This window comes from Dama dama, chromosome 9 (assembly GCF_033118175.1).
Source record: "Dama dama isolate Ldn47 chromosome 9, ASM3311817v1, whole genome shotgun sequence".
NCBI classification, from domain to species: domain Eukaryota; kingdom Metazoa; phylum Chordata; class Mammalia; order Artiodactyla; family Cervidae; genus Dama; species Dama dama.
This window is the reverse complement of record NC_083689.1, coordinates 7,518,801-7,543,741: the sequence shown is the minus strand read 5'-3', so window position 1 is coordinate 7,543,741 and position 24,941 is coordinate 7,518,801. Positions and strand designations below refer to the sequence as shown.

Genomic DNA, 24,941 nt, shown 5'->3' with positions numbered 1-24,941 from the left:
TCTAGTTTCCGAGGAAGCAGGCAAGCACACTTCTTTGGGTTCACTCCCCAGACAGAGCGGAGAATGCCTCAGTCACCCCCAAGGTGTTGGCAGTCACTGCTGATGGGTCAGTATCCGAACTAAAGTGAGCTAGTTGTTGGGCAAGTGCGTTCTGTTTATCATCACAGCAGACCAGATTAGACTCAATGACAACAATTCCAGTGGGTGGAGGGATGCCACTCCACTGGCCAACCCCTGAATTGAAATGGTAGGGGCTTCTGAGGGATTTACAACAAAGTGTCAAGAGTGTTATTTGAATGTCCTTTTTGTATTGATTTCACAAGAGACAGCGTCCTCAACTCATGATTTAAAGAAATGTGCCCCTCCCTGCTTCACAGCGTTCCCTAGGACACAGCAGCTTCCAGGCACCATCACTTTTTGGTCCAGAACTGCTTGTACCGCTCCACATCAAAGTCGTCACCGAGCTCTGGCTCCTCCTCCTTCTCTCTGAGCTGGCCCTCTCGTTTTCGCAATCGTGCACGCCTCTCCTCTGGGGACAAGGAGTCCAGGTCCACAGGCATCTGTGGGGAGAACGGGGTGTGTACATGGCTCAGGTGGAGGGTACCAGGATGTTCTCCAGGGTCTCCACTTCACCTTGTTATCATCTACCATGTAGTTTAGGTTTTATGTGTTCTATGGGTTTTCTCTCCCTTCAAAACTTTCATTTTTTTTTTTTTTTTTCAACTTTCTCTGCTTGTTTTCCCAAGACTTGCCATTTTTTTCAACCATACAGCTCACTGCTTTCTTACCTTGGTCTGTGGAGTGCACTGCAGGTCACTTCCTGCCCTCTCCTCAACCAAAAATTCTGACCTAATTCACTCCCCTCCTAGTCCAGCGATGGTGGGTTCTAAGCCCATGAGCTCCTGGAGGAGTAGTTTCTACAGGCGAGGTCCCCCAGGACCTGATCCTAGGGAGTGTCGGGGAAGGAAGCTTACTGTGAGCATCCGACGAGGTTCCGGATAGCGGATGTGGATGGTGGAACCATCCTGCTTGACCAGGAGAACAGGGTAGAGGCGTGCATAGGTCTGCCGGTGCAATCGAGTGAGCGAGGCTCTGTTGCAATCAGCCCGCCAAGAGGACATATACAGGTGGCGGCAGCTCTCAGGGGCAGCTCTTGTCATCCCATGCTGCCAGAGCAGGCTGCAGACACACACATGCTGGTCAGTGGCTGGTGCCAGGACCAGAGTGGCCACGCAGCCCAGCTCCTAAGGGGGCACACAGCAACATGCACCAGGGCAGGATGTGGTCAGAGCAGCTCCACTCCACATCCAGAAACCTGGTGGGTCTCTAGTGAGGCCTGACCCCATGGCTAGGGTGCTAGACTATAGCACTGAATGGGAAGCTGACGTCCAGGGGACTGCAAACCTGGTGTTGTGAACTGGCCATTTGAGTCCACCCCGTCCCCAATCACACGTTGAAGCCCTAACCCCAGTGAGATGGTGTCAGGAGGTGGGACCTCTGGATGGTGATTAGGGTTAGATAATGGTGGGGTCCCCACAGTATGATTGGTGCCTTTATAAGAAGAGACCAGAGAGCTAACTCTCTGCACCAGACGAGGACACCACCAAAGGCAGCCATCTCTGAACCAGGAACCTGGTTCATCAGAATCCTGCTGGCACCCTAATCTCAGACTTCCAGTTTTCATAAGCTGCCTGGTCTGTGATGTTCTGCTAGATCAGCCCAAGCCGACTGAGACATCTGGTCCACTTGGCTTCTGAGTGTGATGGGCACACAGCAGAGCGCATGCTCTAAGGTGACAGAATAGGGCCTGTTCATGCCCCACTCAACCCAGCTACGTGAGGCAACATTTCTCTCATCCACTCAGGACCTGGATTTCCCCGTCCTAACCTTGCACTGTGACACCGCCCCCCCGCCCCCCCCCCCCCCAGAGTCCCTTCCAGCTTGCTTTCATACAAACTTGAATTCTAAACCGCAAACTGTGCCTTAGTCCATCTGTTTCTTGATATTCACGTCAATTCAGTAGCTCCCACCAGACTTTCAGGACTTCTCTCTCCACAAAGCAGCCACAGGCCATGCACAGCCAGAGAATGGCAGCCTCTGCTTTGGTTGTGGTTCCTGCCACCCCGCTGCAATTTCCAGCTGACACCTCAGACTGATAGCCCATTTCTTCCACTAGTCTGATGGCCTCGGGTGAGAGAACTGCATCTTACTTGCTATGAAGCCCCCGACTCTCCCTAGCTGAGGGTTCAGTAAATTTTGGCAAAATCCTCCAGAAGTGCAAGACTGGAGAAAGAAGTGGGTGAACTCCAGCACCAGAGGAACCCTGTACCTAAGCAATACCACGGAGCTCAGGGCACAGCCACTCCAGACAATCTGGGGTTGGTGATTCAGGAGGCTCCTGGAAGGGGCTGGGACCAACCCTTGAGGGGAAGGAGTGAATGCTTTCCCACCAGGACAGTAGCTGCAGTTTCAACATGAACCTTTTCCAGCACAAGGGCCCTCCTGGAAATTTTGCAACCAAGTCCCTTCCCCATCTTCATACTAACCCACAGCTCAAGTGCTACATCCCTCTTCCTAGGTTCCACAGAAACAATTTAAAACCTGCATTTATTGTCTCCTCCATCAGCACTCACTTGGGGAGATCAGGGGAAGAGAGGAAAATGCAGATGGGGAGGCAGTTCTGGTGGGAAGAGCAGGAAGGCCATGGTCTTCTCCAGGGGTGGCCTGCAGGCTCTGAATAGGACAGTGGCCACCACCACATCTGTTTGGTGCCAGGTACTCACAAGTCACTTCCATTCCTCCTTCAACACGGTTAAGGTGTCCATACATATGTAGTGGTGGTGATTTAGTCGCTAAGTCATGTCCAACTCTTGCCACCCCAGGAACTATAGCGGTCAGACTCCTCTGTCCATGGGATTTCCCAGGCAAGAATACTGGAGTGGGTTGCCATTTCCTTCTCCAAGGAATCTTCCTGACCTAGCAATCAAACCTGGGTCTCCTGCACTGCAGGCAGATTCTTTACTGACTGAGCCACCAGGGAAACCCCCACAAATATGTACTTGTATGTACTTCTCCAGATAAAACACACTGGCTCTGGAGACTTTACTAAGGCTGCAAAGCCTAAGGCTGTTGAGTCGGAATTCTTCCGGTGGCCCCATTATAGGAGTCCCAAAGGGCCTGGAAGTCCATGCTTACCGAAGCAGGCTGCCCTGGGCCGCCATTCCTCCTGAGAGACCCTGCTGCACGTGAAGGCCTAGGGTCATTCACTGGTCCAATGTGCAACTGCTAGGCAAGGAAATAAAAGATCTTTTTAAAAGACAGGATTTTCCACCTAATCGGTTCTGAACAAATCCCAGGCAGGAACAAAGCCATCTCAGACAGACTTTAGCAGGTCAGTGCAAGTGTTGCCCAAACAATCTATGAGGCTTTCAGCCCTCACCCGGCATTAGAATTATCTGTGGAACGTCTCTGATCTGCAGATGCCTCAGTTCTACTCCCAAAAACTTTGACTCAATAAAACTGTCTGCAGCAGGGCCTGGGCCCATTCTGGTGGGTTACTGAGTCAGACAAGTCACTCTGAGGATGGAATGCAACGTAAACGGTGACAACTAGCTCATACCTGTTTTCCAAGGTCATTTCATTCTCACAAAATCCAGCGAGGTGAGGATTACCAAAGAGCAGCCGCAGCTTACTAAGCCCTGACTCCCAGGGAAACTGAGGTTTCCGCGGTGATAAACCAGTTGCTTCAAATATCGTATACCTGATGTCTCAAACATTAAGACCCCAGGAAAAGAGCCCTCCCTGTCGAGATAAACAGGTTTGCCTTGCTATATTCCCTGCAGGCCTCCTTCCGCCTTAGGAGATGACTCAACAGGAAACCGCAAAGCTATAAACCTCCCAAGTGATACCCTCAAGGGCAGCTAGCGGCAGGGCCCGGACCCTCCCTTGAAGGAAGCCCTCCAAGCCCGTGCGACGCGGCGCCTTTCCGGCACCAACTTGCCACCCTCACCGGCTCCGGAGCGGCCTCGAGGACCAGCGGCTCGGCCGCCACAGGCCAACGGGTGCGGGGCTGGCCAGAGGTGAGTACACAGTCAAGGTAAACTCAGTTTTCACTCCTCGTGTGGCTTCGCCCCGACGTCATCCGCGGGCGCAGGGTCTCGCGGCGGTGACCTACAGCCTTCCAAGGCGCAGCGAGACCGTCGCCGCTCTGACTTACTTGCCCGCTGGCTCAGGCGGGTCTGGCGCGGCGGTGACGTACGCCTCTGAGCGGCGGAGAGAAGCCGGCGCGGCGCGGCGCGACGATATGACGTATGTCCGCCCGGGCGGCGGCGACTGCGGCCCTTCATGCTGCGGCGCCCGCTGGCCGGGCTGGCAGCGGCCGCCCTTGGCCGGGCCCCCTCGGACGGTGAGTGGCGGCCCTTCACAGCGGGACGGAGTTCTGGGCGCGCGCAGACCCCAGGAGGATCCAGGCCCGTGTGTCACGGTCTGAATCCGCGGCAGAGAGGCGGGGACCGCCGCTACTCGCGTGCGAGGCGCTACCGGAGCCCGTGCTGAGCGCGGCTGTCGTGGGCCTCCTTCAGGGACTCGTGGGGTTGTGCTCGTGAATTCTGTCATTTCGCCAGCCACCGAAACTGCCCTCGGCGTCCCTCAGTGGTTCCCAGAGCTCTGTTTCAGCATAAGCAGAGCGGGGGGAGACAAGAACAAGGTAGTCTTTTCATGGAGTTAAATTCAGGGAGGCTTCCCTTCACTTTGAAGTTTTATCCAGTGTGTCTCTGTGTTAGAATTGCCTTTGGTAGTTATTATTTTTACTTGGACAATTTAAAAACTGGTTCCCCTGTATCAGTCCTCAAAATATAAGAGGAAATCATTCTGATATTGGGAGCTCCTAATAGTTTGTAAAACCCCTGCAATCTGAGAACTTCATGCTGGACGCCTTATGGACCCTGCAGGATGCGGAGGGGCAAAGAGGGAAAGCCGCTTGACACCCTTCTCCAAGGTGGGCCGCAGAGCAGAGCGAAAAACCCTGGGAGATCAGGGTTTTGAAGGCCCTTAGGTTGCCCCAGGTATGGCAGAGTCACCAAAGTCCCGATTAGCTCACCTGGCCTGTAGAAATATGTAGTCTACGCCGCACTTAAGGGAAACCCCTCCCGGTAGTCCACCTCTGGCGCTATGTTTAGTTCCCACCGCAGATTGCAAACCCAGGGCCGGGTCCTAGTGGGCACAGCTGACTGCTCCAAGGACTCCCAGACAGGAGGGCCCCTGGGACTGCCGCAGTTTCTTGGCCAGCCCCCCAACCTAGCACTGTTGGACATTGCAGATTTGGGCACTTCTACACGGGAGCAGGTTGTTGGTGGCAGGCCTTCCTGACGTGACATGGGGATGGTAGTTGGGGTTCAGTGTCCCTGGGGACAAGACATGGCAAGTCTCGGTTGCTGGAGCTGCTCATCTGCTTTTTTTAGACATTCTTTTGGAAGCAGTGAAGGGGACTAAGCCTCCTTTACCCAGGTGCTCGTTTGAGGAGGAGCAGTGAGGTATGCCACCTCGCTTGTTTTGACTGCCTTTCATAGGGGTGGGTGGAGAAGGCAATGGCAACCCACTCCAGTACTCTTGCCTGGAAAATCTCAAAGACGGAGGAGTCTGGTAGGCTGCAGTCCATGGGGTCGCTAAGAGTTGGACACGACTGAGTGACTTCACTTTCATGCATTGGAGAAGGAAATGGCAACCCACTCCAGTGCTCTTGCCTGGAGAATCCCAGGGATGGGGGAGCCTGGTGGGCTGCCGTCTATGGGGTCGCACAGAGTTGGACATGACTGAAGCGACTTAGCAGCAGCAGCATGGGGTGGGGTATGGTTGGCCAGTGTGAGGCAGGGCCAAGCAGGACGGGAGGAGGAAGCCAGGATGCGCTTTTCACGGCTGTCCCTCATGCATGAGTCCCGTGCCCCTTGGTGGTGTTCCTGCCCAAATGTGGGCTTTTCTGTCATTCACCTCCCAGACCATGACTTGTGAAGTGTATGAGTCGCTCAGTCATGTGCAACTCTTTGTGACCCCATGGACTGTAGTTCAACAGGCTCCTCTGTCCGTAGAATTCTTCGGGCAAGAATACTGGAGTGGGTTGCCGTTTCCTCCTCCAGGGGATCTTCCCCACCCAGGGATCGAACTTGGGTCTCCTGCATTGCAGGCAGATTGGTAATTGTCTGAGCCACCAGGGAAGCCCATATGCCTTGTGAGTGACCCAGGAAAACCGTTGCCACTGAGAGGAATATGGGGTGGGTGTGGCCTCCGGTCTGATCATTAACAAGTTGAATTTCCCGCCACGTGAGCTCTCACTCTGTTCTCTTCTTGTAAGGATTCACACACTTGCCTGCACACACCAGGCCAGCTTGTAATCTGAGTTGGTGCCACACCTGTGACAGGTGTAGTTTGCCTGGGCTTTCCTTTAGAGTCTGAGAACACGTTGACCCGACCTTAGTCTGGAACTGGGAAGATCAGAAGTTTCTTTGAGTAGTAAGTAGATTCTGGGAGTTCTGAAATTGTACATTTTTCTTCAGCCATACCCAGATTTTTTTTTAAAGGTCTGAACTGTTAATTTCTATCGTTTGCATCGCATTTAGCATAACTCAAGAAACATGTTCAGAGAATTTGAGGAAGAACAGGAAGGAAGGTATTACAGTGTGGTTGGGGTGGAAGGAGGTGACCCCAGTCCTCAAGGGGAAAAGGGAAGGCGCAGAGGGTGAGCTGCTGGGGCCCTGGTGTGCAGGTGGGCTCTGACCCCTGGCTGGAGCTGTGCACCAACCTCTTTCCCTCCTGGGCCCTCCTCTGACCCTAGGTGTGCCCAGCCCAGTGCTCTAGGCCCCTCTCTGATCCTGTGTGTGCTGGGCCTGGATTCTCCCTGGTCCCTGGCTGGTCCTTTCTTCCCCCTCTGTGAGAGTGAACCTGCTCCACCCAGAAGGGGTCGGGCTGCTTCCGGCTCCATGGTTTGTATGTCCTGGACCCCTTTCCTCTCATGCTCCCTCTGCCTTCCCTTAGGGCTAGAACTGAGGCTCTCACAGGAGACTGACTCTCGGTTCTTCTCGCTGATGGAGCGAGACCCAGATGCCACCGTGTTGCCTGTGTAGTGCCGTGACGGGCCCACGTCCTCCCCACTGTGCGCCTCTTGCCACAGTGTGGCTGCTTCTTCCCTGAGAGGGACAGGCTTCCTCCATGCAAGGCGTGGTCCCACCCTACTGTAAGAGGAAGTAAGAAGGAAACCTCCTCTTCCCTGAGAGGGCCAGGCTTCCTCCATGCAAGGCGTGGTCCCATCCTACTGTAAGAGGAAGTAAGAAGGAAACCTCTTCTCTGAGAGGGCCAGGCTTCCTCCATGCAAGGCGTGGTCCCATCCTACTGTAAGAGGAAGTAAGAAGGAAACCTCTTCCCTGAGAGGGCCAGGCTTCCTCCATGCAAGGCGTGGTCCCACCCTACTGTAAGAAGAAGTAAGAAGGAAACCTCTTCCCTGAGAGGGCCAGGCTTCCTCCATGCAAGGCATGGTCCCACCCTTCCGAGAGGAGAAGTAAGAAGGAAACCAAGAGAAGTAAGAAGGAAACCGCTCGCTCTCCCACTGCAAATCAGGTTCTTGAAGGTTAACTGGTTTCTGAAGGTCACTGGGCCAGGATATATCCCACACATGGAGCCCCTGAGGCAAAGACCAGAATAGTTCTGTCCCACACAGCCTGTTTGGGGGGTGGGGTGTGATCAGCCATCCTGACCCAGATCAACACAGGTCTAGTGTTTTACAAGAGTGCTAATGGGGTCTGACTGTCCCTTCTCTGTGTCCCCAGAGGGTTGTACCTTGTCTTAGGTTCTCAGGAGAGAGGTGGGGGCCATGCCCAGCCCTTGGGACAGGACGGGAAATCAGGTGGAAGCAGAAGGGAGGGCAGGGAATGCTTCTCAAGGCAGACCTCCCAGGGTTGCCTGAGGAGCTCCTTGTGAAGGGTTCTAACAGAGAGCATTCCAGAACACACAGGCTTGTACCAGCAATTCTTACAGAAATTGCATCCCTCATCCTTATTGGTGTCCTTGTGAAAATTTCCAGTATCTTGCCAGGAAGCTGGAGTTTGCAGTTGTGAAACAGTCGAGGAGTAGAGGCTACAGAACGTCCCTAACTGCCATCGGTTCTGCCAGGAGATGGGGCCAGAATCAGTCTCGGGGTCTGGTGCCCTTGGTCACTGGGACTGAGAGGCCTGAGCTTGGCCCCATGCTGAGCTCGCTCCTGTCACCACGGTCGCTGGGCGGGGCCCAGCGCTCAGCGGCCCCCGGGTCCTTCTGCAGGGCTCGGCCACTCCGGTGTGGTCTGTGTGGTTCGAACCTCTGTGGTGAAAGGAGACAGCCTCAGGGAGGGACCTCACAAGAGGAAAGACTGCATGGATGCACACATGAGCTTGGCTGGCTAGATCCCACTCCCCTCGAGGCGTGGTGCTCGGTGGGTTCCCTCTCCCCTGGTCACCAGTAGTGTTCCTTTGAAGAGCAGCAGGGGTGACAGCTCTGAAGAGGCCTGGGGCCTGGGCTTTGGGGCGGGGGAAACTCGGGAGGATACCCTCTGAGGGGTAGGCGGCAGGGTGCAGTGATGACCCACGCAGGCAGTGAGTGCTGCAGCCGCCAGCCAGTCCCCTGTGTGTGCATACGTGCCTGCTGCTCACTGCCCATGGTGGTTGGGCTGGGGGGTGGGAGGTCTCAGCGGGATGCAGGGGCTGTGTCCTTGCCCCCAGAGTTCCCACATGGGATATAAAGCCAGATGGAAACCAGTGTTTCAAGGTGAGATGATGAGTAAGACTTGTGCACGACATGACCCATGAGGGTTTTAGGCGCTGGGACTTCCGTGTGCAGTAATTGGTCCTGACTGAAGACATGTCTTCCCTGTGTCGTTCTCCAGTGTTCAGATGTTAGCACTTATGACCACAACGTGTAGCCGTGGCCACGTGCATAGGAAGCAGAGCTGCCAGGGGAGTGTGTGAGGGGACCTGTGTGCCAGGCTGCAAGCACAGAGCAGTAAGGCACAGCCTCTGGGTGTTGCTGGCAGGCTTGTAGTTGCAGGCTATGGGATGTGAGGGTGGGCTACCTGCCCAGATTGGGCGTGTGGAAAGGAGCAGTGTTCCTGAGGGGAATCTTCAGAGGCAGGTGAGTTAGTGAGATGGGTCCTCCCCTCCCTGGAGGTGGATGCCCCAAGTTGGGTCCGGAAGGTGCCATCTGCATCCTCTGAGTGGAGAGTTTGTTGCTGCAAGCAAGGCCCAGGGAGGCTTTGTGGTCCATCTCTTGTGAGAACTGGCACGTGTCCACTTTGGTGGTACCCCTGCCGTGGAGAAACTTACATTCCTGTGGTGCCAGCGTGCTGCTGGGGCCTGGGAGGACCAAGGATGCTGCTTGCGAGGTTGGCAGGGACATGTGTGCAGTGGTGGCTCGGCGCAATCCAGAGGCCAGGCAGTGGGTGACAGACCCCAGCCTCCGTACTCCCTTTCCAGGGCCCCTCTAGAAGCAGCAGCCTTGCTCGGGGACCTAGTGACCCCCAGTATCTCCTCTGCCCTCCGACATCCCTCCCCCATAACTCGCCCAGCACCCTGGTCACTCAGCATCTGGAAAGTCAGGACAGACCCAGGGGGGTAGGCTGGGCTGCCCACATGATGTTCGTTCTGCAAAGGAAGGGATTTATGAAGGGCAGTGTGAGGCAGAAGTGAGACCTTCCCTTGCACCAGTCCTTAGTGTAGCAAGGGGACTGTGCTCTCCTGGGCGGGCAACAGCAGTGGGCTTGAAGTCAGACACACAAATGTGTAGGCATTTGTATGGTGGCGCTGTGTCTGGGTGGGAAAATCAGGACCCCAGAAAGGAGTTGTGAGTCAGAGGGACTTGCTGTTTTAAAACAGTGCACTAATGGGCTTCCCTGGTGGCTCAGATGGTAAAGAGTATGCCTGCAGTGCAGGAGATACGGGTTCAACCCCGGGTCAGGAAGATACCCTGGAGAAGGAGATGGCAACCCACTCCAGTATTCTTGCCTGGAAAAGCCCGTGGATGGAGGAGCCTGGTGGGCTGCAGTCCACGGGGTCGCAGAGTCGAGCATGACCGAGCAGCTTCACTTTCACTATTCTGATCGGAAACGTGGACGAGACGAAGGAGCTGAGAGCTGGTCACTTAGAAATGGCAGAGCACTGATGAGCTCCTCTGGATACGTTTCTTCTGTCTCTTCAGCAGGTGGTCATGTCTGATTCCTAAGTCCTTCTTTAGGGTGTTTGCGTGCAGCCTGATGGTCCCAGAATAGCTATGCTTTAGCCAGATTACTCAAGTTGGCCTACATTGCAGATTAGGAAAGCAGTGCCCACCAGGGGCCCTGCTGGAGAGCTGCCCACGCAGCCTGTTCCTCCCGGCCACCACTGCTTCTTGGGGACCTCCACACAGAGAGCACTGCAGGGGCAGGCCAGCCCATCACACGCCCTTCTGGGCTCTGCCTCCCTCTGGGGCAGTGCGTAGCCTCCCAGCCCCTTAGCTTAGCACCAGCCTTGATTCCTGTCTTCTGATCTCCCAGTGTACCTAGCCTTCCTCGGCCCGTCTCGTCACGTGGCTGGGGAGGCAGGTGCACTTCTTGGGTGAGGAGCAGCGTTCCCCTCTGCTGAGCAGGTGGTGCTGGCTTCTCTGGGAGGGATTTAGTGTTCAGACAGTGGGGAGCAGGCAAGGATTACCACTCTCTCAGCTCATCCAGTGCAGCCCCAAGCTGAGCACAGAAGGTAGGTCCTATATGAGGGGTGCAGGGTGGTCCAGTGGGCATAGAGCAGGCTAAGCTGATGCCTCCAGACCTTTTCCACTCTCCCTGCCCTCGGTGTTCTCACCTGTGAGGGTGATGCCCTGCTCTCCTGCTGGCTTCCTGAGACCCAGGTGTCACAGAGGGGAGTCAGGGACCCTGGGATTAGCCCCTCGCTTTTCAATGGAAGTTGCCAGAGCAGACCTTGGGTTCCACTGACCTTGACCAGGGACACCTCCGAGGTGTGGTGCCAGGAGACACAGGAATTGGGACCTGGATGTGCCCCTCCCAGGAGCCAAAGTCCAGGCTCCTTGAGAGGTAGGCTAGTAGTGGGCAGCTGGGGAGGCCACACATCTGCGGTTGGTGCATGTGTTACCACCCAGAGGGAAGCACAGGCAGGGTTTAAGCATGGCTCTGAGTGACTGCACCCCGGCTCTGCCTCCTTGCTGGGGAGAGTTCACTTGGGCACTGCAGCCACCGCCATCCACAGCAGCATACGCACCTCCATGCTGCAGGGAGCAAGGCCCTGCTGAGACTTGCATCTCCCCCCACCCCCCACAGGGATGTCAGGACCAAGGCCCGTTGTCCTGAGCGGACCCTCAGGGGCTGGGAAGAGCACCCTGCTGAAGAGACTCCTTCAGGAACATGGCAGCATCTTTGGCTTCAGCGTGTCCCGTGAGGCCCGGGGAGGTGGGGAGGGTCCTGAAGAAGCTGGGGGCAGAGACCCTTGCTAACGTGCCCTGAAGCACCGCCCACACAGTGGGGCAGAAGCCCCGCACTGCCGACCCTAGCCTGTAGCCTCCCTTCCCACACCTCCGGATGGGCGGCGCCAGGCCATGGGGCAGGCCCTGGGGATGGGATGTGTGACGTTCCAGGTGTCCCAAGGCCATCACTGGTACTTATTCCTAGACACGACAAGGGACCCGAGGCCAGGAGAGGAGAACGGCAAAGGTGAGCTTGGCCAGCTGCCCCTGTGCTCCGGCACAAGACCTGAGCAGCCCGACACTCGTCAGAGTGATGCCTGAGGGCTGTCTCCCCGTCCGCACCTTCTCCTTGCAGATTACTACTTTGTGACCAGGGAGGTGATGCAGCGCGACATTGCTGCCGGAGACTTCATCGAGCACGCCGAGTTCTCAGGGAACTTGTATGGGACCAGGTGGGCCATGCTCTGGGCCTTCCCTTCCTCTCATTCCCCCAGAGACCGAGAGTGCGTGACCCAGGCAGGGGGTGTCTGTAGGCCCTGGGGGGTCTCCCCTTGGGGTGAGGTTGGGGTGTTCTCTCTGCCGGCTGTCTGGGCACTTGAGGCCAAGGACTCAGCCCTCTAGAGGTCACGATGAAGCGTGAGTCAGAAATCTCCAGGCTGCCTGCTCTGGGCCCAGCCCCACTTGTATCCCCCTGGCCAGGCTGCTGTGGGAACAGTGGGCCAGACAGGGAGCTGGTATGCAGTGAGGACTCAGGGGACCTGGGTCTTAGGGGTCTGCAGGTTTCGTGTGGCCCCTCGCCTCCAGTCAGTAGAGCGACTTGAGAAGGGTCCCTGGCAAAACAGCAGCTGCCCCCCTCCCACCCTAACAACCAACCAGAGCAGGGTCTCTGCTGGCTCCTGCCATCTGACTCACAAGGCCCGGGAGCAGTGTCCTGACTCAGGCAGGCAGGCCCAGGCCTGCCCCTGTGCACAGCCGGTCCCCAAGCAGCCTGGCTGGGCGAAGCGGGCACTGCATGGGACCCATCGTCCTCTGCCCCGGGTGCAGATGGGCAGAGCGGTGGGCCCCTGAGAGACCCCTGTTGAGCGGTGACCCCTGTTGAGACACACAGGACGCACTGAGGGGCAGTCCTCCCACGGGTGAGGAGCACATGGTCCTTGGTGACCCCCGGGTGGGGGGCCAAGGCCTGCAGAGGGCAGCCAGGAGACGAGAAAGCCCAGGGGTGTGTCCTGCAGCGCAGTGGGGGCCAGAGCATCCCTCCCCACGCAGGGCCGTCACATGCAGGACATGGCAGGGGGTTTGCCATTGGCAGCCTGGGGACACAAGCCAGAAGATAATGCAGATGCTTCTGGAGGCGTGATGGCGTGGTGTGGGGCCTGGGGTAGGTGCCAGGAGAGGGAGAGGCTCTGGGCCAGGGTCTGAAGGTGCTGCTCCTACCAGAGTGCCTTTCACACACACTCCCTACCATCACCCTTGGACCAGCAGAGGGCCCCCTTATGCAAGCGTTACTCAGGGAGCAGATGCCAGTTAGAGTAGGCCCTTGGCACCCCCAGACAGACCCAGAGCGGGGCACGGGGAATGAGGTCCCGCGGAGGCTCCTAGGACCTGGGGCGCCCACGGCTGAGCGGCTCCCCTCCCCTCATTCTGCAGCAAGGCCGCTGTGCGGGCCGTGCAGGCCATGAACCGCATCTGCGTGCTGGATGTGGACCTGCAGGGCGTGCGCAACATCAAGAAGACTGACCTGCGGCCCATCTACATCTTCGTGCAGCCGCCCTCACTGGATGTCCTGGTGGGGGCCGAGAGGGAGGGCGTGGGGGGGCAGCCCTGGGTGCTCGGACCTTCTGACCTCGTGCTGTGTCTCAGGAGCAGCGGCTGCGACAGCGGAACACGGAGACAGAGGAGAGCCTGGCCAAGCGTCTGGCGGCGGCCCGGGCCGACATGGAGAGCAGTGAGTGAGGGCGCCTGTCACTCTGTCTCCCCTAGACCCTCCCCACACCCCACAGGAGACCAGTGCCCCCCACCAAGGGGTAGAGGAGGGCTGGAGCTGTCACCCAGCCCCGTGGTCCCTGTGAAGGGTCCCCAGAACCCCCTCCGTTCCCAGAGATTCCGCTGACCCTGCCCCCACCCTCAGGCAAGGAGCCCGGCCTGTTTGACCTGATCATCGTCAACGACAGTCTGGACAAGGCCTACTGGGCCCTGAAGGAGGCGCTCTCCGAGGTGGGCTGGGGGTGGAGCTGGGGCCTCAGACATCTGTGTGCCAAACGGGTAAAGCAGGCTGGGACAGGTGATATGGTGGCCCCAGGTCCTGGGCGAGATCTTCCTTTCCTCAGCCTGTCTTTCTCTCTGGCAGGAAATAAAGAAGGCACAAGCAACTGGTCAGTCCTGATGCCAGCTGTGTCCTCTCAGGTGGGGCCTAGGGCCTGGCGCCCACGCCAATGGGCCAGAGTCTCCTGGCAGTGACTCTGCTCACCTCAGCTGACATCCAGAGATTGGGGTGCTGCCCATCTTCCCTCACCCCCCACCGTGGTTGGAGGACCTTGTCTCTTACCCCCACTCCCCACATCCATTTCTAGGCTTCCTCCCCACCATGCCCTGTCAACCCCTTACCTGTGGAAGCCAGGCCAACATCCAAATAAAGAACTGCTGGGTTAGTGTCCTTGAGCCCTTGGATCATGGCCCTGGGTGGGTGGGTCCACAGTACACCATTCCAGAGCGACCCCATCCCCAGTCTGGACAGCCCCGCTCTGACCGGCCACCCCCAGAGGGCAGCAGCCTCCTTCTCACACCTGTTGCTGTGGGCTGCCGGCCCCCAGAGCGGCTGCTCCTGAGCTGCCGCACACTGCTTGCCCAGGACTCCCACCAGGCGGGTGCAGGACCTCATTTCCCACTGTCTCTCTGAGTTGCCGTCGAGGCTGGGGTCAGAAGGTCCTGGGGCTCATCCTTCTCAAACCACTCCTCCTGACCTGACCTGGACTGAGGGTGGCAGAAGGACAGACACTGCCTACCTGGAGAGGGACAGAGCCTGCAGAGGAGACGCCTGCCTCGGTGGGGCTTGTGCACGGCCCCCTGGGGATCTGGCAGGCCCCAGAGAGGCCTGCCCGGGGAGGACGCCTGGGGGCCTCTGATGGGGTTCCGGGCCCTGGAGTCTCAGAAGATGCCTTGAGAAGCTGCCCGTCTCTAGTCAGGGCAGCTGAGCTGGATCAGTACTAGACACAGGAGGTGCTTGCCTGGGCCCTGGTCCACGTCCAGGCCATGTTCCTGGCCTGGAACCCAGACATGGTAGATGCAGGCTGGGAGGAGGCAGGCAGCCCGTGCAGGAACAGAAAGGCTGGGCTTCATCCCTAAGCCCGGATAGACAGGGCAGGCGAGAGCTGGGCCTGGACCCTGGAGGGCAGGCAGAGGGGTGCTGCACAGCCTCCAGGCCTGAGGGCCAGCCAGACGGGGCTGGGCTGCCTCCTGACCTGCTGTGTGGCCTGGGAGAGGCTGCTTCCCTCTCTGGGACCCGTCCAGCCCCAGGGACAATCAGGGATTCAGACCCCGGGCCATGGGGGGAACAATGGAGCCCTTGAAGGCCCTCCCCCCACATTGTGCTTGGCGGTGAGAGGTGGCCCTGGGTCGGGCCCTGGACTTAGCTGGGTGCACACTCAGGAGGGCCGTGTCCAGCTGGCCAGCAGGTGGAAGGGCTCAGAAGGACTTGTTTCCTGGCCTGGAAAAGGTAGGATGTCACCAGGAGACCATGGGTGGGGTGCCATTTAGGGCTGAGCGGCACATTCTTCACTCTGGGTGCACGGTCCCAGGGGCCTAGGCACAACTTGAAACAGCCAACCCCAAGAGATAACGGGTCTGGGCCTGACTGGCCCTCCATTCTGGGGGTCTGTCCATCTCAGGCCCCCTGCCCTCAAAAGAGCCAGACTGGGTGATACCTCTGGTGCAGTATGACTTGAGGGTAGTAGGAGGTAAAGGCAGAAGTCTGCCCCCATCCCCCTGGAGGCTGCTAGGCTGGCTGATGAGGAAGGAGGGAAGGGGTGGGCCCCTAGCAGCTGGGACCCCTCAGGCCGTGTGGGGCTGGCCAGCCCCCGCCAGCTCGGCAGCTGCCGTGTGTCCAGAGGCCGGGGCCTTGGGCTCTTCAGTCCTGGGTGGAGGCTGGGGAGCCCCACCTCCACATGGGCAGGCAGACTGGTTGGCACGCCTGCCTGCTGTCCACCTTGCTCCTGCACTGGCCTTTATGTAGCCGGGGGCTTCTTCCTCAGCCCCCACTTGTGGGTGCCTGCTAAGGCCTGCCTTCTCAGATCTGGTTCCTGGAGGTAAGCAGAGAGCAGAGCAGACCCCTGTTCTCCAGGAGTGGGCCCTGCCGCGCCACAGATGTGAGTCGTCCGGGTCGGGGTGCATGCAGGGCAGCTGGGCGGGAGTGGGCAGTGGGACTGGGCAGGCGTCCTGGCAAGGGGTAGCACGGCTGAGGGACACAGTTGGTCCTGTGGTACGCTCGGCCTTCGGGGGAGCAGGCGTCAGGGCAGGACGGGGGTATGCAGGGCAGGAAAAGTGACGCTGCCACAGACTGAAAGATGGCAGAGTGCGGGGTGCATTGGCTTTACTGTGGCATTTTGGGGCAGCACCAGCGTAGGTGGCTAGGAGGGGTGGACAGTGGGACACCCCATGGGGTCTGAGGGGCGCAGCATCCTGCTCTTGGCCAGCAGTGCCCGGGGAGGTCCTTGAGGGGCCCTGAGCTCAGGCAGGGGTCCTCCTTCAGCCTCCCGCCCTTGCTCCTCTTGACACCTCCCTCTGCCAAAGCCCAGCGTTCTGTGGCCCGGACTCCCTTGTGGCAGGAGCAGTCCCAGCTGCTCCTCCGCCGTGACTCACTCCCCAGGCTTGTCCCCACCACACCCTCCACCCCTGCAGGAAGCCCCTCGCTTCCCAGCTTCCAGGCTAGAATGGAACAGAGGCGGCCCCGGTTCCTCAGCAGACCCGGCGCTGTGGCAGAGCTCCTTCCTTCTGAGCACGCAGTGGGGAAGCTTCACGTCCCAGAGGAAGGCCGCTGGAGGGGGTACAGGGCAGGAGGCGGTGTGCATGCGTGTGTGTGAGAGAGTGAGGATGAAGGATGAGCATGCAGATGCATGTGTAAGTGTGTGTATCCATGTGTGAGAGGAGGGCCTGCAGACCTGGTCAGCTCTGGATTGGGCAGGAGCAGGTCAGGTAGTCATCCCTCAGGACCCGTGAGGATATGGGTTTTGTTCTGAGAGCCCTGGGCTTCCTGGGACCCCACCTCGGGGTGCCTGCAGGAAGGGAAACGGGGTGGGTGGCGGGGAGGGGCGGCGGGGAGGGGCGCCTGGCCACTAACTGGTGTGGGGGCTGTGGGGTACACTGGGGTAGCTGGGGGCAGGTGAATGTGGCAGAGGGGCCCCAGGCCTGGGTGCTGGGCACCTGAGGTGGGGGAGGTCTACACCTCACTGGCCGGACGGTCCAGGCAGGACATGACCAGGGCATCTAGGACAGGGCCCGGAGCGGGCAGGGGTGTGGAGGACAACCTGCAGAAGCGTCACAGAGCTGACAAGGGGAGATCTGAGCGTCTGAGGCCAGGCGGTGGGGAGAGCAGTCTTGGGGGCTTGGTGCCGGTGCAGGCAGGGAGAAATCCCTCTGGGCATGCGGCCTCAGGGCCAGAGCAGCGGGAGGCGCTGCAGCCTCACTCAGAACTGCCCCCGGCAGGGTCCTGGGGTGGGCAGGTGGGCACGCAGCAGGAGGGAGGCCCTAGCCTCGGAGGTCCGCAGAGGTGGGTTTCCAGAACAGGCCCTGGTCCTTTATGAAGACCGCAGTCTCCTGGGGTTGAGTCCACCTTGGGCCTCTTGAAGGTGCTCATATGTCAAGGAGGGACCACCAGTGTCCGCTGCAGCCAGGAGTCCTCAGGAAGGGGAAGAGGCTACCTGAGGTGCTGAGATTCCCTGGGAAGGGTCCCACCAGTCCTCTTGGTGAGACGAGCACCCCGGCAGCACCCCCTCAGGCAGAGGAAGCCCGCCCGCAGCGCGAGGGGGCACATGGAGGAAGCTAGGCCGGGGTGGGCGGGACGTGGCAGGGCAGGCCCGGCCTCACTGTGCTGCAGGAGGCGGCCCTGGGCACCTCTGGGTCTCGGTCTCTGACCAGCCCCTCAGGGCCTTCCTTCATAGCCAGGGGTGGAAGGGGCTTGAAGGGGAGAGTGCCCAGCTGCCCACCTCTGCAGAAGCCGCTCTGTTGGTGCCAGAGCCAGGGGTAGAGGGCCCAGCTCACCCCAGCACAGGTCATCCTGATGCCCTGGAGCCCACAGTGTGCCCTTCCGCCCTCCTCCCAGTAGGGTGCCTCAGGCAGCTTTGGGTGAAGATGACCCCAGCCCCCTTCACGGGGACCCCCAGCATGTGCCCTGCTCACCGCCCAGTCACCCCTCGCCCCCCAACTCCACCCTTCACTGCCCCCTCCCGGGCCTGACCTCCACCCACACTTGCCCCCACCCCCTCGTACACCTGTCCTGCTGGCCCAGCCAGGGCTAAGCCCCCGCTGGCTGCTTCCTCCCAGGCATCTGTGGGCCTGGCTGTTGCCTCCCACTTTTCCAGCTCTGTTGGGGTCCTTGTACCCCACAGCCCTGGGACTGGTCACCAGTGAAAGTCCCCGCACTGTACGTGAAGCCTCCAGACCCAGAGAAATACGTTCCAGATGGGAAAAGATAGGGAGAAGGAGCTTGTAGTGATGGGGTGGGAAGCCCCTTTAAATAGGTTTCTTATTTTACACCTGTGGTTTACAGAGAAAGTATGACGAGACCAGGGGTGGTCTCGTTTGGCCCCAAACCCGGTGCCCCAGTGGCACGCTTGTCACAGTCGGCGCCAGTACTGATGCGTCGCCATTAACCAAAGGCGCCTCACTTTCCACCTGTGTGCTCCTGAGGTCCCCTGAGGGGTGACTGTCCCCATGTCTCCTTGGCCCCTGCTGTGGGTGACTTCCTCAGACTTCCTTAGTGTCTGATGCCTTTGGGATTTTGAAGGTCAGGTAGTTTGTAAAACACCTCCTGGAACTCGTCTCAATCTCTCTCATGATTGCCTGTGGTGAGGGTTTGGGAAGAAGGCCTCGGGGGCAGCAAGCTCTGTGCCCTCAGCTGGGCTTCTCACTTTGGGTGGGGGTCCCTGTCACAGCCTGATGCCTATCAGGCACCCCTCCTTTCCTCCCTGCTCTGCTCTCTGGAGGAACGCCCTCCTGGAGGTCACAGAGGCTGCACGAATCTTTAGAGTTCCCTGCCCCCCCATTTACGTAGTTATTGTATCATTTGTATCACTCAGGACTCGTATTTTTTACCTTGGGCTATAATCTGTAAACCAATCTATAACAGTACTTTACTTTATTGGCCAAATTGATCTGGTTTCAGACACTGGGCTCTACTTCCCTCAGCGCCCACATTGTGTCCCTTTGATTCACCTCCATTAGTGTGTGTGTATGTGCATGCGTGCGCTTCCCTCAGCTCCCACATTGTGCCCCTTTGACTCACCTCCATCAGTGTGTGTGTGTGTGTGCACGCGTGCACTTCCCTCAGCTCCCACATTGTGTCCCTTTGACTCACCTCCATTAGTGAATGTGTGTGTGAGTGTGTGCTCGCATGCGCTTCCCTCAGCACCCACGTTGTGTCCCTCTGACTCACCTCCATCAGAATGTGTATGTGTGTGCACACATGTGCTCCCCTCAGCTCCCTCGTTGCATCCCTTTGACTCGCCTCCATTAGTGAGTGTGTGTGAGTGTGAGTGTGTGTGTGTGTTAGCACTTCCTTCCTCTGACACCAAGAGATGCTTCAGGCTCGTTTCCTGCTGCTGCCCTGCAACCAGCTGTTTCTGCACTAGCCCAGTTTCCTTTATTGGAGAGTGGGACCAAGGTGTGTTCATTGCTGTGGGGTGTTTTTCCATATAGGCCTAACAGGCATAGTGTATATGCACATGTCTATTCTTGTCCATACTGAGCTGAAGGTGAGTTCAGACCCACATAGCCAATGCTGAGCCATGACCGTGTGGAACATTCCAGCCCGCTCCTCTCACTTGTCTGTGATCCCCACACAGTGAGAGCCCGGGCCTGCTCCCCATTCACCCGTGGTTCGGTCCAAGTGCCCAGGAGCACAGCGCCCGGCAGGGTCATGGGCTGGCCTCGGAGGGTGGAGGGGCTGGGCGAGGGGCGGGCTGTGGGTGGGGCGTGGGCCTGGCTGGGATGGGTACATAGCAGAAGCCTGAGCGGGGTGGTTTCCGCATGTTGGGGAGCACAAGGGGGTTTCTGGTGCCGATGAGGCCAGGTACGCTTGGCGTTTTACTCCAGAGTCGGGAGGAGTCGCAGGAGCACAGGTCGATGGGCTTCTGAAGGTGCCCAGCGGAGGCAAGGTAGGCCCAAGGGACTGCAGGGCCTAGCGGGTCTGATCAGCATCTCTCCTGAAGAAGCAGATGGAGTGTGGGGCAGAGAGCTGTCCAATATAAGCCCACCTGAGATGGAAGTCAATCTGGAGGGAAATTTTGGGGTCTGGTCTTCTGGGATTTGCTGTGCCTACTGGCATCCGTGTGCCTATGTGGAGGCGGCAGCTGGCACTATAAGTCTGGATTTGGGGAACCCCCAGGGCATGGCACTTAAGGTGGTGCCCAGAGCTGGTCAGCATCAGCCCCCTGATCACAGGAAGATCCTGCTGTGACTGCGTGTGTGACAGACATGGGCCCCTGGATCTAAAGAGCCAGAGCCTCTGCCACACACCCAGAGCTTGCCTGAGCTCCCCCACTGGCACTGGGGGAAGGCGGAGGTTTCCTCCCGCAAGGCTTGCATCCTCTTTTCTCCGCATGGCTCATCTCTGGGGAGGCTCTAACTGCACCCGGGTCAGCCCGCCTGGGGCAAAGTGCCATCCTCCACACCCCAGGGCAGGGTCCACCCAGTGCCATGCTAGAGCTGGTCTCGAGAACAATCCCCCCCACCCCTGACCCGGTGCGTGTCTCCTGGCATTGTTCATGGGCCTTGTGGGAGCGCTTACACCATGGGAATCGGTGAACACTACACCACGGCTCTTCCACCAAGAGCCAGTTGTTAAATACCACACATGGGGGGGTTGGGATTGTCCTGGCACCACCACCTTCCCTCCCGTTTCTCCACAGGCATCCATCTTGGAGGGGAGAAAAGTCAGGACTGCTCTGCCGTCCCTTTTCTGGGTTCCTGCACGGCAGGGCTGTGGGCCCCAGCCTCCTGTGATGCGGGACTGTCGAGGTCAGGGATGGGGTCAGGTCCTGAAAGAGGGCTGAGGTTCAAGCTGAGGAAGAACGTCCAGCTGAGTTCAGCAAGACCTTCATGGGGGTCATTCTTTCTTGAGGCAGAGGTATATGAAACATGGCCTGGAGAGCTGGGCATGTGCCAGTCTGTGTACCTGTGAGTGTGTGCCTGTACACAAGTGCAGTGCACATGTACTGTGTATATGCATATGTACACACTTGTATACCTGTGAGTGTTTGCATGTGTGTGGCTCTGAGAGGGGCGTTGCACACAGATGTAAGGAAATAGGGTCACTTCCCCAGGAATCCCGGCTGCCCCCTCTTCCTGCCCCCACCCCTTGCTCTGGGAGAGGACCCAGCTCAATAAAGAGGGCCGGGAGCCCTGAATGCCCCTGCTGTTCCATTCCACACCTGCCCGCGCTGCTTCCCAGGCCTGTTCCAGAAAGAGGGGGCCAAAAGCATCAGGGGTCTTCGGCCCCCAAACTGCACAGGAGCAGGTACTGGTGTGAAGGAAGGAGGGTGGGTGTTAGGAGGCTTCAGCCCCCTCCCCAGAGGCACGGGGGTACAGGGGTGTGCGCTCCTGCCCGCTGAACCCCTTCTAGGCACAGGTCCCTTCAGGGGTAGCTGATCTAACAGGAGCACTGGCCCGGGGCCTGGCCAGTGGCCACAGGGTTGTCTGAGTGTCTCAGGTGCCTGAGTGTAGTTGTGCATGTGCTTCATGGTGTTTGAGGGCCTTGCTGCACATGGCGCCACCTTGAACAGACACCCGGGATTACCTCCGCCCTCAGCCAGGCTGTGCAGAGGACGCGGGCGTGCTGCCATAAGGAGGAGTCGCAGCCTGGAGGGTGGGCACCAGTCCCTGGCGCAGCTGAACCAGTGGGGGTAGGGGGAGCATGGCGACGATCCTGAGTGAACATCCTATTCAGGATGCGGTGGGAGCTGGGAGGGGGTGCTGTTGGGAGATCTGGAACTGGGGGCTGGAGGCTGACAGAGCCACTGGGTCTGGAGGTGGATGGGATCGGGGTGTGATGGGGAAGCAGTAGGACGCCGGAGGCTGAAGGAGGGCCACTGGGACTTGGGGATGGGGAACTGCAGGCTGGTGGGGACTGGAGTGGCTGCGAAGTGGGGGCTCAGCCCCTGGTGGACCCCTGGCACACTGGAGACAGGACTCCAGTAACCGGGGTGCTGCAGGTGGGAGCAGGCACCTGAGCTGAGGCCCAGACGCTTCAGTGAGGCTGCTCTGCTCTCTGGCTGCCCCTACTGAGGCAGCTCACCTGATGGACTCCCTGTTGCTCTCAGGGCCTGGAGTGGGGTCCCCACAGGCTGGGGGCTGCGCATGTCTTGCCCAGGGCCCTGCTTTCCTGCAGGGTGGGGGCGGGCGGGAGGGACTGGCCCTGCGCCAGGCCACAGAGGCCTGGGGCCAGGTCTTGGAGCTGCCAGGGCATGTGCTCAGCAAGGTGGCCCAGCGTCTGTCCTTGTAGGGTCTGTCCTCTGGCTGCAGAGGCCCCAGCCTCTCCCTGTAGCCATCCTAGGGCAGGGTCAGGTCTTGGGGTGAGAGTGGCACTCCTGGAAGGGCTCTGGGTGCTACTGTCCACGCCCCTCCCACACCCCATCAGCCCTTGCCCCCATTGTCCTTGCCCAGGGTTGAGCTCCTGCTGGTGACCTGCAGGTCTTATCCCCCGCCCCTATGACCAACATGAGCTGGAGCTTCCTGACGCGGCTGCTGGAAGAGATCCACAACCACTCCACGTTCGTGGGGAAGGTGTGGCTCACGGTGCTGGTGGTCTTCCGCATCGTGCTCACCGCCGTGGGCGGCGAGTCCATCTACTCCGACGAGCAGACCAAGTTCACGTGCAACACGCGGCAGCCAGGCTGCGACAACGTCTGCTACGACGCCTTTGCACCCCTGTCGCACGTGCGCTTCTGGGTCTTCCAGATTGTGGTCATCTCCACGCCCTCCGTCATGTACCTGGGCTACGCTGTGCACCGCCTGGCCCGCGCCTCCCAGGATGAGCGCCGTCGCTCTCGCCGCCGCCCCGGCCGCCGCGCAGCCCGCGCGCCCCTGCCGTTGCCCCCACCGCCGCACCCGGGCTGGCCCGAGCCCGCCGACCTGGGCGAGGAGGAACCCATGCTGGGCCTGGGCGAAGAGGACGAAGACCCGGGAGTGGCCGAGGGCCTGGGTGAGGAGGACGAGGCCGAGGACACGGGGGCGGCCAAGGGCGCAGGAGGGGACGCCAAGGTGGCTGCGGCCCCAGGTCCCGCGGGCCAGCATGACGGGCGGCGGCGCATCCAGCGCGAGGGCCTGATGCGCGTGTACGTGGCCCAGCTGGTGGCGCGGGCCGCCTTCGAGGTGGCCTTCCTGGTGGGACAGTACCTTCTGTACGGCTTCGAGGTGCGGCCCTTCTTCGCGTGTAGCCGCCAGCCCTGTCCCCACGTGGTTGACTGCTTCGTGTCACGGCCCACTGAGAAGACAGTCTTCCTGCTGGTCATGTACGTGGTCAGCTGCCTCTGTCTGCTGCTCAACCTCTGTGAGATGGCGCACCTGGGTCTCGGCAGCGCGCAAGACGCCGTGCGCGGCCGCCGCCCACTGCCCCACTCCCCCGGCGCCATGCCCCGCCCGCCTCCCTGCGCTCTGCCCGCTGCGCCTTCAGGCCTGGCCTGTCCGCCTGACTATAGCCTGGTGGTTCGCACGGCTGAGCGCGCACGCGCCCAGGACCAGGACCTGGCCAGCCTGGCCCTGCAGGCGCTGCAGGACCGGCGGGCACTCGGGGACCTCGACAGTCCACCCGGCCCGGGCCTCCCAGTGAACGCCCGGGGGCCCCCGAAGGCTGGCGCTCCTGCGTCGGGGTCGGGCAGTGCCACATCAGGGGGCACTGTGGGGGGCCAGGGTCGGCAGGGGATCAAACCCAGGATGGGCTCAGAGAAGGGCAGTGGGAGCAGCAGCAGGGAGGGTAAGACCACCGTGTGGATCTGAGGCCTCCCCTTGGCTGCTCTGCATCTTCCCTCTCCCCAGGGCGGAGGCAGGGGGCTCTAGGGAGGGGCTGGACACCACCTAAGGTGCAGAGCACAACCTGCCCTCCTCTTCCTCAGCTGGCTGCTCACCCCCTCCGGAGGGGTACAGGGCACTGACCTTCTCTGCATCATCACCCTTCCCTGCCTGAGCCGTGTGTTCCTCCAGGGTAGGGTGGGCAGCCTGGGAACCAAGAAGGGTCCCCACCTCTGACCCATAAGCCCTGATGGGGGATAGGACTGTGGCTGGGGCATTGCCCGCCTCCCAGAGCCACCCAGCTGGCCCCCTCAGGACAAGGGGGCCCCCAGGCAGGAGCTCCACCCACTCCAGCCCTGCTTCCCTGCAGAAGCCAGGGCGTGACTGCCCAAGGGTGCCTGGCTTCCGTGTTGAGGGATTCTGTGCTTATTCCTACTCCCTGCCTAGCAAATGGGGTTCTTTCCCTAGCACCCACACTCTTCTAGTCTATGCTCTGGTTCTTGCAGAGCTAGAGGCAATGCCAGGTCTTCCTGGCATAGAAGGAAAAACAGTGAGCACGGTGGTCAGAGGCTGCAGCCAGTGCTGGTCGGCACTGCTTCATGCCTCACGCCCACCAGGTCCCAAATATGAGCTGCCTTGAGTGCAGGTGGAACTGCACCCTGCTTCCTGCTTCCCGCCCAGACAGACCTGGGGCTAAGGCCTTGCATGGGCTGGGGTGGATGGGACCATGCCCTCTCCAGCTCTGTGCTGGCCTGGCGTGGCCCCTTCCTTGGGCACATACTTGAAATTCCGAAAAGACACTGGCCTCCCTTGCCACTCAGACCAACAGGGTGGTGGTCAGGGGCTATGACTTTGGCCATGCTGAGGAAAGGGACTCTGAAGCTCCTGCCACAGCCTCTTCCCTCCAGCCCCCTCTCCAACTCAGACACAGCCTCCAAAACAAAGGGAGTGAAATAAAACTAACTTTTGTTTACAACCACACGTGCATGTGTGTGTGTGCTTGTATGCATGTGGGGTGTGGTGTGTGCACATGTCTGAGTACACACTATGACTGTGTGTACATGTCCACCACTGGCCTTGGGACACATGGCTCAACTTGAGGATAAGTGGGAAAGGAAACCACTCTTCAGGGACCATCCAGGGAGCAAGGCCCAGGTTGAGCCCCTGCAGCCCCCTGGAACACTCGGGTACCACTCTGTGCCAGGCAGCAGGCTTGGCCCAGAGGAGAGGGATGCGGCTGAAGGAGAACAAAGAACAGCCAG

The 24,941-nt window shown here is 59.5% G+C and overlaps 3 protein-coding genes across 11 annotated transcripts; 2 read left to right on the top strand and 1 right to left on the bottom strand.

Annotated features, from left to right (window-relative positions):
• Positions 1–288: 288 nt before the first annotated feature.
• On the bottom strand, positions 289–4,270 carry MRPL55 (mitochondrial ribosomal protein L55). 3 transcript variants are annotated; one of them, XM_061149690.1, is made up of 4 exons: positions 4,010–4,270; positions 3,196–3,285; positions 975–1,179; positions 289–560 (listed from the first exon to the last, which is right to left on the bottom strand). In XM_061149690.1, the coding sequence occupies exons 2-4, from the start codon at positions 3,261–3,263 to the stop codon at positions 411–413; spliced, it is 423 nt and encodes a 140-aa protein (XP_061005673.1). In that variant the 5' UTR covers positions 3,264–3,285; positions 4,010–4,270; the 3' UTR covers positions 289–410. The 3 variants fall into 3 exon arrangements, with proteins under 3 accessions (XP_061005673.1, XP_061005674.1, XP_061005675.1); XM_061149691.1 differs by having other exon boundaries at positions 3,196–3,282; XM_061149692.1 differs by lacking the exon at positions 4,010–4,270 and adding an exon at positions 3,620–3,854.
• GUK1 (guanylate kinase 1) lies at positions 3,922–14,116 on the top strand. Of its 6 annotated transcripts, none has more exons than XM_061149688.1 (8): positions 3,922–4,079; positions 11,321–11,434; positions 11,669–11,710; positions 11,819–11,915; positions 13,111–13,249; positions 13,324–13,408; positions 13,592–13,677; positions 13,811–14,116. In XM_061149688.1, exons 2-8 carry the CDS (start codon positions 11,323–11,325, stop codon positions 13,844–13,846), a joined length of 597 nt encoding a protein of 198 aa, XP_061005671.1. In that variant the 5' UTR covers positions 3,922–4,079; positions 11,321–11,322; the 3' UTR covers positions 13,847–14,116. The 6 variants fall into 6 exon arrangements, with proteins under 6 accessions (XP_061005671.1, XP_061005668.1, XP_061005667.1 ...); XM_061149685.1 differs by lacking the exon at positions 3,922–4,079 and adding an exon at positions 4,323–4,405 and having other exon boundaries at positions 13,330–13,408; XM_061149684.1 differs by lacking the exon at positions 3,922–4,079 and adding an exon at positions 4,323–4,405.
• Positions 14,117–21,074: 6,958 nt separating this feature from the next.
• On the top strand, positions 21,075–24,604 carry GJC2 (gap junction protein gamma 2). 2 transcript variants are annotated; one of them, XM_061149160.1, is made up of 2 exons: positions 21,075–21,190; positions 22,336–24,604. In XM_061149160.1, exon 2 carries the CDS (start codon positions 22,381–22,383, stop codon positions 23,665–23,667), a length of 1,287 nt encoding a protein of 428 aa, XP_061005143.1. In that variant the 5' UTR covers positions 21,075–21,190; positions 22,336–22,380; the 3' UTR covers positions 23,668–24,604. The 2 variants fall into 2 exon arrangements, with proteins under 2 accessions (XP_061005143.1, XP_061005144.1); XM_061149161.1 differs by having other exon boundaries at positions 21,128–21,190; positions 22,363–24,604.
• The last annotated feature ends 337 nt before the right edge of the window (positions 24,605–24,941 follow it).